At 46.5% G+C, this 13652-nt stretch overlaps 1 protein-coding gene across 1 annotated transcript; it reads right to left on the bottom strand.

Moving 5' to 3' along the window:
• Nucleotides 1–5608: 5608 nt before the first annotated feature.
• LOC309336769 (uncharacterized protein) lies at nucleotides 5609–13311 on the bottom strand. The gene is made up of 4 exons (XM_081853068.1): nucleotides 13164–13311; nucleotides 10721–11665; nucleotides 8819–8948; nucleotides 5609–6549 (listed from the first exon to the last, which is right to left on the bottom strand). The coding sequence occupies exons 2-4, from the start codon at nucleotides 11492–11494 to the stop codon at nucleotides 5666–5668; spliced, it is 1788 nt and encodes a 595-aa protein (XP_081709194.1). The 5' UTR covers nucleotides 11495–11665; nucleotides 13164–13311; the 3' UTR covers nucleotides 5609–5665.
• Between the last annotated feature and the right edge of the window lie 341 nt (nucleotides 13312–13652).

Here is a 13652-nt window from a genome sequence, read left to right as displayed (position 1 = left end):
ATAAATAGGTACTGCCCCGGCAGGAAAGTAAACGGCGTTTCCATGCGCTGCTCTGGTTCGCCAGAAGCAGCTTAGTCATGCTGGCCACATGACCCGGAAGCTGTACGCCAGCTCCCTCAGCCAATAAAGCGAGATGAGCACCACAACCCCAGAGTCGTCCACGACTGGACCTAATGGTCAGGGGTCCCTTTACCTTTACCTTAAGACTTTGGATGCTTATATGCTCTGCCTCTGTGGTTGGAAGCGGTAATCCTCCTGAATAGCTGTTGCTGGAGACTCCAGGAGGGGCTCTTATTTCCAGGTCCTGCTTAGGGGTTTCCCACACACATAATGTTTAAAAAATGTTTTTGGTTTCACCTGCAGGTAAAAGGAGAGAGATCAAGATGGAGATTTCCCACCAAGGGAAGCTGTGCCTGAGGGAATATCCCTAAGGAACATTCCTTTGTTAGCTGAGATTGCAGAGCAAAAGCGTGAGTCCAAAGGACACCAGGGAGAAAATGAACGCAGCCATCACCCAGAAGTCCAGTTCCCTTTAGTGAAAGCCCAGTGCACTTTGGAGCAGAAAAGCCCAAAGGAGGAACGGCCAGCACAGTTTGCGTCTGGGGAGGCTGAATGCCGAAGAACATCCTCCATGTGTGGGGAGAGCTTCCAGCGAGGATCCGCCCTGACTGAACAGCAGAAGATGCACATGGGAGAGGAAGCGTACGAATGGTGATTTGGGGTTATGTGGAAACCTATACAACCCAGGGAGGGGGTCAGATTCTTCCACCACCTCTTCACCTCCAAACTATTTGTACTGAGACAAAAAACAATGCATGAGCCTTGCAGTGTGCTGTTGATTCTGTAAAATGGTTCGCTTTATTTTTTATATATTTATTGGTTGGTTTTTTTTCAGTAAAAAGACAACAAAAAAGAACAAAAAACAATACATAGCACTGTAAACACCCTTATATACATATTTTCCAAAATGAAAACTAATAAGAAAAAAAAATAAAAGTTATAAGAAAACAGATAGAAGGAAAAGAAGAAAAAAGAAAATATTACCAAATTCTTGCTTCAAACACTACAGTATATTATCTTAGTTAAAATATTATAAGAGACTTCCATCGCATATACCGCACGCCTCTTAGTTATCTTGCTCGCATTTACATCTGTTCTTCAGTCATTTCCCTTCCTTAAATTCTTTCATAATCGATCAAATCTTTATGTTCTCTGTATTCTTCACAAGGTTAGTCTAGACACGACCAAACTTTCGTATTTGAGCCCTGCTTGTATAATCCCTTAAACATTTCCATTGTTTCTGAATTTTGATTTTTGCCTTATTAAATCCGTCAATTTTGCTAACTCCAGGTACTCACAAAGTTTACTTATCCATTCCCCCTTTGTCGGGATATAATTTCCTTTCCTTTCCTTGGCTACCAACATTCTTGCTGCCGTTGTTGCGGACAGAAATATGTTAATTTTGTCATTGGGAATGTCCTTATTCAAAACTCCTAATAGATATGCTTCTGCCCTTTTGGTATACGATACTTTTATCCATTTTTTAAATCTCTTCGTGAATCAAACCCCAATTTTTTAAAATCTCTGGACATGCCCACCATGGTTCACTTTCATTGCAACGCTACGGCTGTTTGCTCGGAACTGTGAGGACTAGACAATGACAAACCTAGACAGCATCTTAAAAAGCAGAGACATCACCTTGCCAACAAAGGTCCGTATAGTTAAAGCCATGGTTTTCCCAGCAGTGATGTATGGAAGTGAGAGCTGGACCATCAAGAAGGCTGATCGCCGAAGAATTGATGCTTTTGAATTATGGTGCTGGAGGAGACTCTTGAGAGTCCCATGGACTGCAAGAAGATCAAACCTCTCAATTCTGAAGGAGATCAGCCCTCTTCGTGACCCCATGGACCACAGCACGCCAGGCTCTCCTGTCTTCCACTGCCTCCCGCAGTTTGGTCAGACTCATGTTTGTAGCTTCGAGAACACTGTCCAACCATCTGGTCCTCTGTCGTCCCCTTCTTGTGCCCTCCATCTTTCCCAGCATCAGGGTCTTTTCCTCAAAAGAATTGATGTTTTTGAGTTATGGTGCTGGAGGAGACTCTTGAGTGTCCCATGGACTGCAAGAAGATCAAACCTCTCAATTCTGAAGGAAATCAGCCCTGAGTGCTCACTGGAAGGACAGATCCTGAAGCTGAGGCTCCAATACTTTGGCCACCTCATGAGAAGAGAAGACTCCCTGGGAAAGACCCTGATGTTGGGAAAGATGGAGGGCGCAAGGAGAAGGGGACGACAGAGGACGAGATGGTGGGACAGTGTTCTCGAAGCTACAAACATGAGTCTGACCAAACTGCGAGAGGCAGTGCAAGACAGGAGGGCCTGGCGTGCTCTGGTCCAGGGGGTCACGAAGAGTCGGACACGACTAAACGACTAAACAAAAAAAATGAGGACTAGAATCTTGCTTTATTTTTAGAGGAAGAGGCAGTAGCTTAGTGGGAGAACACATTTTGCATGTGGAATATCCTAGGTTCAAATCCTGTTGTCTCGCAGGTGGGCTGGGAAAGACACCCTCTCTGAGGTCCTAGAAAGCTGTTGCCTTGGGCTAAACAAACATTGGTTCCAGACTTGCCCTCCAAAACAGGAGAAAACAAGTTTGTTCCATCCTTCACATGACCACGATGGGCAGCTTGCAGAATAACTAAAAACGTAATAAAAACATCAAGCCTTAAGAACCTCCCTATACAGACCTGCGGGGACGCGGGTGGCGCTATGGGTAAAACCTCAGCGCCTAGGACTTGCTGATCGTAAGGTTGGCGGTTCGAATCCCCGCGGCGGGGTGCGCTCCCGCTGCTCGGTCCCAGCGCCTGCCAATCTAGCAGTTCGAAAGCACCCCTGGGTGCAAGTAGATAAATAGGGATCGCTTACTAGTGGGAAGGTAAATAGCGTTTCCGTGTGCTGCGCTGGCTCGCCAGATGCAGCTTATCACGCTGGCCACGTGACCCGGAAGTGTCTCCGGACAGCGCTGGCTCCTGGTCTATAGAGTGAGACGAGAACACAACCCTAGAGTCTGGCAAGACTGGCCCGTACGGGCAGGGGTACCTTTACCTTCATACAGACCTGCCTTCAGGTGTCTTCTAAAAGTTGTGTAATTCTTTTATCTCCTTGACATCTGAAGGAAGGGCGTTCCACAGGGAGGGCGCCACTGCCGAGAAGGCCCTCCGCTTGGTTTTTGCAATTTATTTTTCGAAATTTGAAATTGGCTACCTTGCCTCTTCTCGGTCTCCTCTTTTCAAGGCTAAACCTACCCAGCTCCTTTGACTGTTCCTCATAAGGTTTAGATTCCAGACCTTTAATCATCTTGGTTGTCATCCTTCGGGGGTTAAGATAAAATTAGGATAGAGGATCTTGTGGATTTCCACACACACACACTACTTTTTCTTCTCTTCTTTTTCTACTTCTTTATTTCCTTCTTTTCCTTATTCTTGCTTCTTCCCTAGTTCTTTTCATTAGTTTGGCCTCCATTGTGTTTTACGCTGAAAACCCTTTATAGAAAACGATATGAAAAAACGAAGACACGGGAAAAATTTTTTTTACAAATAAAGCTGTATTCGATGTATGAAAGGATATATGGTTTTTGACATGGCTGAGAATCACATAGCCAGGGATGGAGAACTTTAAAGTGTTAAGATCAGAAGTTAGGAAGTTTCAGGAAACACCTGCCAAAGTCGGAGCGTCTCCCCCATGCGGAGAGGTTTCAACATTTGGGGATTTTTTTTTATTTAGAGGGAAATATGAGAAAGAGGCAACGAGGCAGAATTTTATGAAATTATGCGCGGTCCATCTTATGGGCTGCTTGTCACATTTATTTTATTTTGAGGAGGGGAAACTAATGCGTGGCAAGGAGAAAGAAACGCAAGCCGTGGGGAACACTGATAACGTGCTTCTCGCGCTCCCATAACGCCAGTCATCCAATAGAGCCCAACGTTGGACCAAAGAAAAGTATTTCACAGTTAAAATGTGGAACTCACTGCCACAGGAAGCACCGACAACCACTGATTCAAAAAAAGACAAATTTCTTCTTGGATTAACAGGTTTGGAATTGCCCAAGAAAGATGTTAAACTATTTTTGTATGCCACAACTGCGGCTCGTATTTTGTTAGCTAAAAAGTGGAAAACTCAAGAATTACCAACAGTAGAAGAATGGCAGATGAAGATGATGGATTTTTTGAAGCTAGCCGATCTATCCAGAAGAGTCCGTGACCAGAAGGAGGAGGAACACCACGAAGAATGGAAGAAATTTAATGATTATTTAGCTAAATTTGTTAAGCTAAACTAACTGGAAATAGCTTCCAGATACTTAATGGGCTCAGGATTGTATTTATGTTAACTGATAAAATAATGTTTAATACAAGAAGGAGAAGATTTAAAGATGTTAATGTTAATTTAAAGGATATTAAAATTGGGATTTGGAAAACCGTTATAAGGATATGAAATGAAATTCAACTAAGGGGAAACGAGGAAGTCGTTTTATAAAGTTAATAACTATTATTTTCAATAAGGTTATGATTTATGTTTGTTATGTTTTGTTTGTTTTGTGTTTTTATTTGTCAGTAATATTGTAAAAACCAATAAAAAATTGGGGGGGAATAAAAAAAGACAAATTCGTGGAGGAGAGGGCTATCGAGTGATGTTGATGATAATTTTTTTTATTTGTACCCCACCCATCTGTCTGAAGGCAGCAATTACCGTATTTTCTGCTCCATAAGACACACCTAGTTTTTAGAGGAGGAAAACAAGGGGGGGAGGGAATTCTGAACGAAACAGTGCATGTATGATTTCTGTGGTTCATGCTGTGGCCACAGACATGTGATTTGACAGTGAGTTTGGAGTAGCCTAATGCCAGAATCCTGAGGATCCATGTGGATCCATGCTTTGTAACCACGTTTTTGCGCCATTGCGGCCCCAGGCAACAGTGGGTGCGTGATTTTTTTGGTGCAGGCTGTAGCCATGGACATGCTATGTGATCTGATGGTGAATCTGGGGTGACCCAATGTAAAAATCCTGAGGATCCATGGGCTTTTACCTCCCCCTTGACAGGCAGCCTCCGCTAGCATCCCTTTTCTCTCCTCCGATCCCACCAATCAGCTGTTTCCTTTAAATACTCCCTTCCTTCTTGTTTGCCTTAGTGTCGTTTCCTTAGCTGGAGCAGTTTTTTGCTCCTCCTCTTCTTCTAATTTCTCTCCTCATTTCTTTAGTCTTCCTGTCTCCTCTCCTTGCAAGTTTGCTGTCTTTACCTCCCCCTCCCAGGCAGCCTCCTTTATTGCTAGCGTCCCTTATCCCCCTCCCCAATCGCTTGCTGATCAGTGGCTTTGTTTCAACACCCACTTCCCTCTTTCAAAACAAACAAACAAACAAACAAACAAACAAACAAACAAACAAAGCACAATCTGCTTTTCTCCCCTGGGCAATTCGGCTCCAGGGACCACATATTCGCTCCATAAAACGCACAGACATTTCCCCTTACTTTTTAGGAGGAAAAAAGTGTGTCTTATGGAGTGAAAAATACGGTGTCTCCAATGCCTTCGAAACATGATTTGCGGACAGCAAAAAGCAAAGAACAAACACTGTTTATGTACATTAACTTAGGAGAGGGAAAACCCCCACGAAATTAGACTGCCGAAGGTTCAAGATGGATTCTCTGATGTCTGATAAGATGCTTGCTCCGGTAGAAGCTCTCTTCGCACTTGGAGCATTTGAAGGGTTTCTTCCCAATGTGGCTTCTCTGATGTCTAAAGAGGGTGGACTTGTCGCAAAAGCGTTTGCCGCACTGGGAGCATTCAAAGGGCTTCTCCCCAGTGTGGTTTCTCTGGTGTGTGGTAAGGTGCTGGCTCTGGTTGAAGCTCTTCCCGCACTCGGAGCACGTGAACGGTTTCTCTCCCGTGTGGTTCCGCTGGTGGGTGATCAGATGCTGCCTCTGGCTGAAGCTCTTCCCGCACTCGGAACAGGCGTACGGCTTCTCTCCCGTGTGGGTCCTCCGGTGCCTGATCAGGCCGGATTTGTGGCAGAAGTTTTTCCCACAGTCCGAGCATTTATAGGGCTTCTCCCCCGTGTGGATTCTCTTGTGTGAAATAAGGTTTGTGCTCCGGTTGAACCTCTTCCCGCAGTTCAGGCAAACGTAGGGCTTCTCTCCCGTGTGGGTTCGCTGGTGGCTGTTGAGGTCCGAGCGCCTGCGGAATATCTTCCCGCAGACCGAGCAATCGTGCGGTTTCTCCCCCGTGTGGATTCCATGGAGATTCGATTCGTCTCGGAAAAGCTTCTCGCTCACCGCACTTCTGACACGCTTCTTCCTTTTGAGGGCGCACTGCTGGGCTGACATTTCGCAGACGTCGCCGTCGTCCAGGCAAGGGAGAAATTTGTCTCTCCACATCTCATGGCTCCGAAGCTTCTCTGACTTTCCTTGACTCCCATCTTTTTCCTCCAGCTCCTGACCCATCACTCTTCCTTGTGGGACCCAGAATAGTTCTCCCCCAGTAGGACACTGGTCCCTGTCACCTGCTGAAATAACGAAAGGAGATTGTTAGGAATGAACTGGAGCAACTAACCCTGGCTCCCAGTAGGTTTCTGAGCAGAATTCAAAGTGTTGGTGCTGACCTTTAAAGCCCTAAATGGCCTCAGCCCAGTATACCTGAAGGAGCGTCTCCACCCCCATTGTTCTGCCCGGACACTGAGGTCCAGCTCTGAGGGCCTTCTGGCGGTTCCCTCACTGCGAGAAGTGAGGTTACAGGGGACCTGGCAGAGGGCCTTCTCGGTGGTGGCACCCAACCTGTGGAATGCCCTCCCACCAGATGTCAAAGAGAACAACAACTACCAGACTTTTAGAAGACATCTGAAGGCAGCCCTGTTTAGGGAAGCTTTTAATGTTTAACAGACCACTGTATTTTAATATTGTGTTGGAAGCCACCCAGAGGGGCTGGGGAAACCCAGCCAGATGGGCGGGGTATAAATAATAAATTGTTGTTGTTGTTGTTATATCAACCTGCTTCATTGGAGATTTTTTGAAGGCCATCTGTCATGGATGCTTTAGCTGAGATTCCTGCATTGTGGGGGTTTGGGCCAGATGACCCTCAAAATCCCTTCCAATGCTACAATTGTATGATCCCATGAGTTAGGGATGCAACAAGCTAAACTGTAGAAACAACCTTTCATTTGCAAATCATGTTCTTTCACCCAGACTCGGGGTGGTGGTGGTTAGAGCAGGTGTGAAACAGGATGGTGTTTGCATCAGAATGCCCCACTTAAAATGAAGGAAGGAGGGAAAACACTTTGTTTTAGTGGCACCTTCCATCTGATGTTATGCCTTCCATCTGATGTTATCGTGACATCAGGTGATTGACAGGGGCTGTCCCTGCCCACCTGTTAAATTTTATCTTCAAAGCCAATCAGCTTTGTGGAGCCAAAAAGCTATCTCCAACCCAGTGATTCTATAAACTTTTAGCAATTGATTCTGCTTTGGTCCAAGAGACATGGCAGCTTTTCTACTACTTTATTTTGGAAAGTCGTAAATTTCAGCTGAGCGTTCGCCATCTTATTGAAAAGCCTGCGACACCTGCAGAGTTCAATCTATACAGTTTGCTCAACTCCTGAAACGTTTCTGGGAAATAAGTCTTTTTTCTGTTTAACTCTCAAAGTGCCAGAGTTTTCTATTTTTTTTTTAAAAAATGCCAGGAATGAGGACATGTCTCAGCACTTACACGAAGAAAAATGCTTTCCTCGGTTCAGGACAGAAGGGAAGGAGAGTGTCTAATCCTGACCACCAATGAAGTAATAATAGTAGTAGTACAATGGTACCTCGGGTTACATACGTCTCAGGTTACAGACGCTTCAGGTTACAGACTCCGCTAACCCAGAAATAGTACCTCAGGTTAAGAACTTTGCTTCAGGATGAGAACAGAAATCGTGTGGCGGCGGAGCAGCAACAGCAGGAGGCCCCATTAGCTAAAGTGGTACCTCAGGTTAAGAACTGTTTCAGGTTAAGAACGGACCTCCAGAACGAGTTAAGTTCTTAACCCGAGGTACCACTGTAGTAGTAATAGTAAATTTTCATTACTTATACCCCGCCCATCTGGCTGGGATTACCCAGCCACTCTGGGCGGCTCCCAACAGAATATTAAAGGTAAAGGTAAAGGTACCCCTGCCCGTACGGGCCAGTCTTGACAGACTCTGGGGTTGTGCGCCCATCTCAAGAGGCCAGGGGCCAGCGCTGTCCGGAGACACTTCCGGGTCACGTGGCCAGCATGACATCGCTGCTCTGGTGAGCCAGAGCCGCACACGGAAACGCCGTTTACCTTCCCGCTGGTAAGCGGTCCCTATTTATCTACTTGCACCCGGAGGTGCTTTCGAACTGCTAGGTTGGCAGGCGCTGGGACTGAGCAGCGGGAGCGCACCCCGCCGCAGGGATTCGAACCGCCGACCTTTCGATCGGCAAGTCCTAGGTGCTGAGGCTTTAACCCACAGCGCCACCTGCGTCCCAACAGAATATTAAAAACACGATAAAACATCAAACATTAAAAACTTCCCTAAAGCCAGTTTTCGGGGGCATTTCAATGTAGGAATGGCTAAGTCAATGCAAACAGGAACTGAACAGGAAGAGGAAACAAGTCTGTTGTGGATTGTGGATTTTTGAGGGGTTTCTCTACTGAGACCTTTCATGGGCGTCACAGAAGGTGCCGAGTGCCCCATGTTGGTGATTCATGCATCAGGGCATTATACCTACTTGAAACGACACAGTAATTCACAGGGGGAGGGGGGGTTGAGCCCTTACCCAGCAGCACGCTGGAGACCCCCTCATTTTCCCGCTTGAACTGCCCGCCGAGCTGCCTCTGGGTGGTTTCCGGCGATGCCTCCACATTTCCAGCAATGGTCACAGCAGCCTCTTGGAACGCCCCTGGCACCTGAAATACGCGTCAACGTTTTAGTCAAGACACAAAGCGGTCCAAGCAATATTTCAGTGAGGAATGGGATCAGACCAGAGATAAGGTCTAAGTCTGATGGATGGGTGGAACCATCGCAGCAATGTCCAGTGTTCCATTTCTAGCCGTGTAAAAATATGAGAACTGTCTGCACTCTCAGCATCCGGAACAAACTACAATTCCCAGAATTCTTTGCATGGGGGGGGAATCAAGGCTGTTTACGTGCTTTAGCTGTCGTGTGGATGTCCGCTGGGGCAGCAGAGGACAAGGAAAAGAAGAGAATTACTGTATAGAACAAGTACAAATACCTGCTGGATAATAACAGCAGCGAGAACATTGATGGCTCAAAAATGGAAACAAGAAGAAGTACCGACTTTGGAAGAATGGAGAACAAAATTAACAGACTATGCAGAACTGGATAAACTAACTGGAAAAATTAGATTCCAAAGGGACCACAAGTTTTTAGAGGACTGGGGAAAATTTAGAGAATATTTGAAAACTGTATGTGAGGAATACACAACGCTAGTGTGTTTTAAAGAAGCTTTGTGAAAAAATAAGGAATATTGCAAGAATGTAAATGAGGACAGAAATATTGTATTTAAAGGCAATACCAAAATTAAGGAATGTGAAGATAGAATTAAGGAATGTGAAGATAGAAATTTAACTACGAATGATTGTCAGAGAAGTTGAGGGAGGTCCAATAAGTTAAAATATGTGATGTGGAAATTTGTATGATTGGAGATTTTATGGAAAATTAATATATATATATATTTTTTAAAAAAAATACCTGCTGGATATGTAAAGAAAAAGCAGGTACCTTTTACCATATGTGGTGGACGTGGTGTAACTTTCTGGGAGGTGATATATAATGAAATGAAAGAAATGTTTAAAATAACGTTTGTCAAAAAACCAGAAGCTTTTTTTTATTAGGAATTATAGGTACTGAGATACCAAAGGACCAGAAAAAGACTTTTTATGTACGCGACAACTGCCGCACAGATGTTATTAGCCCAGCGATGGAAGGATGAAACAATCCTGACCAGGGAAGAATGCAAACCAGGTTGATGGATTATGCTGAAATGGCAAAATTAACGGGGAAGCTCAGGAACCAAGAGGACAAGAACTTTAACTAAGAATGGGAAAATTTATATCTTACTTAGGAGACCATTGTAAGCAGATGAAAACATCAGCAGGATTTTAACCACACTTGTAAAGTAATACAAACTATGGACAATTTAGATGGATAAAAAATGTGGATAACAGACTGATATGCAATTGTAAATATTGATATTAGGACCCCATGGAGGGGATGGGGGGGGGAGTCCTGAGATTCAGAGTAATCTCTTTACATGGCTTTTTTATAATTGACTTTGTTTTAAGTTTTTAATTTCTAAAATCAAACAATTATTATAAAAAAAACAAAAAGGAAAAGAGGAGAATTAGGATAGCTATCTTCTAATAAAGGTTGTCACAAGGAATATAGAGCGAGCTTGTGTTCTCCTGCTCTGGAAGGTAGGACTCGAACACATGGCTTCAAGTTACAAGAAAGGAGATTTCAGCTAAACATCCGGAAGAACTGATGGACAATGAAAGGCATGGCCTGAGAAGGCTCCTGAGGGCCAGAGAGAGGCCTGCATTTGGCCCCTGTGCCTGAGGCTCCCCACCCTTGGTCTCCACCCTTTTTAAGGTGTGACACTCAAGACATTTGCGCCACAACCGCCTCAGCGGAAAATCCCAGGATGAGACACTCTCACCTGTCCTCCCGCTTTCTCCGCCTCCTGGTGCCTCAGGAGGAATTCCTCTGCCAGGGCCACCGCCTGGACGCAGCTCTCCGAGCCTCGCTCCTTCACCCAGCTCCCCATTTCCGAGGGCAGGACAGCCAGGAACTGCTCTAGGATCACCAGGTCCAGGATCTGCTCCTTCGTGCTCCTCTCTGGCTTCAGCCACTGCGCACACAGTTCCCGGAGCCGCCCGTAGACCGCCCGAGGACTCCGGGCATCCCAGTAGCAGAGCTGCCTGAAAAGCCGACGCTGGGCCTCTGCGCTGGCGGACTCCTCCATCTTTATCGCTTGTCCGACATCGCCAGTGGCGCCCGCCCTCCCATCAGCCTGCTGGGCTGCTCTGTTAAAAGGAAGGACCCCATCCTGGCTCTGTTCTTGAGTCCCCTGGCTGACGGACAGGACGTTCTTGCCTTCACCCCACGGCACGGCTTCTGGCAGCTGTGGGTCGCCCTCGCCAGAGTGAGGGGTCTGCACCGCCTTCAGGAATTCCTGCCACTGGGCTTCCCAGCGGAGCGACGACAGACCCTCACCTGGTTCCTGCTTAACGCGCTGCAGCTCTTCCCAGCGTTTGGGGACCCCGCTGGCGGCTGACTGGGAGTCTGGAGAGCTGTCTCCTGCCTCTGTTGCCTCTTTGAGGCCTTGAAGCACCTCTGGCTCCATCTTCATCTCTGGGTCCTTGCTTTCATCCGGCTCGGCCTGCAGCTGGAGGGTCAGGGCAGGGGACCTATCTGCTTGCTCCACCGCCATCCCGCCTCCCAGGCTTAGCCCGAGGCCTCTTGCCCCTGTCCCGCAACGCCGCTGGGAACCAGAGCTGCTGTGTCGACGCAAAAGGGGGTTCAGAAGGGGTCCTTCAGAGATGCCTCATTCCCGGCTCGCAGAAAGGTCATTCAGAAGCAGGTGGATGACAAACCACTTACCCTGAAGAGAAAGAGAGAAACTGCCGTGAGACAACAAAAGAGGTTTAAATACACTCTCAAGGCAATTTTTTAAAAAACTAACATAGTGGTACCTCTGGTTACGTACTTAATTCGTTCCGGAGGTCCGTTCTTAACCTGAAACTGCTCTTAACCTGAAGAACTTTAGCTAATGGGGTCTGCCGCTGCCAGCATGTGATTTCTGTTCTCATCCTGAAGCAAAGTTCTTAACCCAAGGTACTATTTCTGGGTTAGCGGAGTCTGTAACCTGAAGTGTCTGTAACCTGAAGCGTATGTAACCCTGTACAACCTCTATATCTGGAATCCGTTCTGGAAGTACATTTGACTTCCAAAAAGTTTGGAAACCAAGGCACGGCTTCCAATTGGCTGCAGGAAGCTCCTGCAGCCAATCGGAAGCCACAGAACCCACACTGAATGCTTGGGTTCCAAAGAACGTTCGCAAACCGGAACACTCACTTCTGAGTTTGCGGCGTTCGGGAGCCAAAGGCGTCCGACGTCCGAGGTGCGACTGTATAAGCACTGATAACTGGGAAACACTGGCCTGTGAGCACTCCAATTGGAGAACAGCCTTTACCAAAGGTGTGGATCCAGAATGGCCTCCACAGCCACTTACGGACTCACTGTTAAAACTGGGTTCGTGAAAGATAATCTTACTCGGCTATGAGGGATCGCCTCAGAAGAAGACAACAAATGGCCTTGAGTAAGGATGTGCAGATGCTTGCACAGAACTGAGTGATTCTGAGGAATGACTTTCTCTTTGGGGTACACAGAATTAAAGGCTGGCAACATTTCACTGGAGAGCCAGGGTGGCGTAATGGTTAGAATGCTGGACTAGGAACTGGGAGAGCAGGGTTTGAATCCCCGCTCAGTCATGAAGCTCGCTGGGTGATCTTGGGCCAGTCACTGTCTCCGTTCTCCACCAGCAATCTGTATCCTCTCCATCAGCAGGTTGGTTGCAGGTTTGATCCCTGTAAGGGACAATGGCATATTCTTGCATTCCAAGTGTCCCTATTTTCCAGGGACACCCCTGATTTAGAGAAGCCGTTGCAGTTTCTGGATTTGATCCCGGAATGTCCTACTTTTTCTTAGGACGTCCCTATTTTCATTGGAGGGTATGGAGCTATCCGACCTCTGAGCCATCTGAAGGCGATCCTGTATAGGGGAGGTTTTTTGTTTTTTTTTTTAAATGTTTTTATGTTTTTATGTATGTTGGAAACTGTCCAGAGTAGCTGGGGCAACCCAGTCAGATGTGTGGGGTATAAATAGTAAAATTATCATTATGGAATGATTTTCATAGGAGAAATGTTGGAGGGTTATGGGGGGGGGGACTAGATGATGCTCAGGGCCCCTTCCAATTCTAGGATTCTATAGTTCTTTTGAACCTGCCCCCTCTCCCAAGAAAGACCCTGCCCCTCCTCTCCCCCCCCCACCAAACCCACTTTTAAATGCACTTTTCACGCGCTCTAGCAACAGCCACTGACCTGCCTGCAGCTTCTGGCAAACAGCATTCACAAGCCGATTTTGCAGAAGCATTTCGTGGAGGGTGGGGGAAACGCAAGGCAGGAAGTTGCTCCCACTATTGACACCCCCCTGTCCCCCCATTTCCTGCCTCTCTAAGAACCCAGCCTTTCAAACCCCCGCCGCCGCTTGGCTCTCTAAGGGTTACAGGGAGCGACACGCGCTTCCTAGAGAGCCAGAGGGGGGGGGAGGCGAGCGGCGCGTTCCTTCCTGGTTCAATCAGCGAATGGAGGGAGGGAAGGAGCAGCTGAGGTCAAAGCGGGAGAGGTTTCTATTCAAGGCGATTGGTCTACCTCTTCCACAGGTTGCACAGCGACTGCAGAGGCATAAAATAAGCCTTCCTGATTAGTATCTAATTTATATAAACTATATATAGGTTTGTATGTATATGTATAATTATAGATAGATAGATAGATAGATACACAATATTTTGTATATATACAAATACATAC

The sequence above is a fragment of the Podarcis erhardii genome (genome assembly GCF_964252035.2).
Source record: "Podarcis erhardii genome assembly, chromosome: 2".
In the NCBI taxonomy this organism is placed as follows: Eukaryota; Metazoa; Chordata; class Lepidosauria; order Squamata; family Lacertidae; genus Podarcis; species Podarcis erhardii.
Note: the sequence above shows the minus strand (reverse complement) of the source record. Positions and strands in the feature narration are given on the sequence as shown.

Coding starts and splice junctions, on each gene's coding strand:
- LOC309336769 (XM_081853068.1), bottom strand. CDS start 11,494: ATGGCGGTGGAGCAAGCAGATAGGTCCCCTGCCCTGACCCTCCAGCTG. Junction 8,949..10,720: donor CGGAGAAAGCGGGAGGACAG/GTGAGAGTGTCT, acceptor CGCGTATTTCAG/GTGCCAGGGGCGTTCCAAGA. Junction 6,550..8,818: donor GGTCTCCAGCGTGCTGCTGG/GTAAGGGCTCAA, acceptor TTATTTCAGCAG/GTGACAGGGACCAGTGTCCT.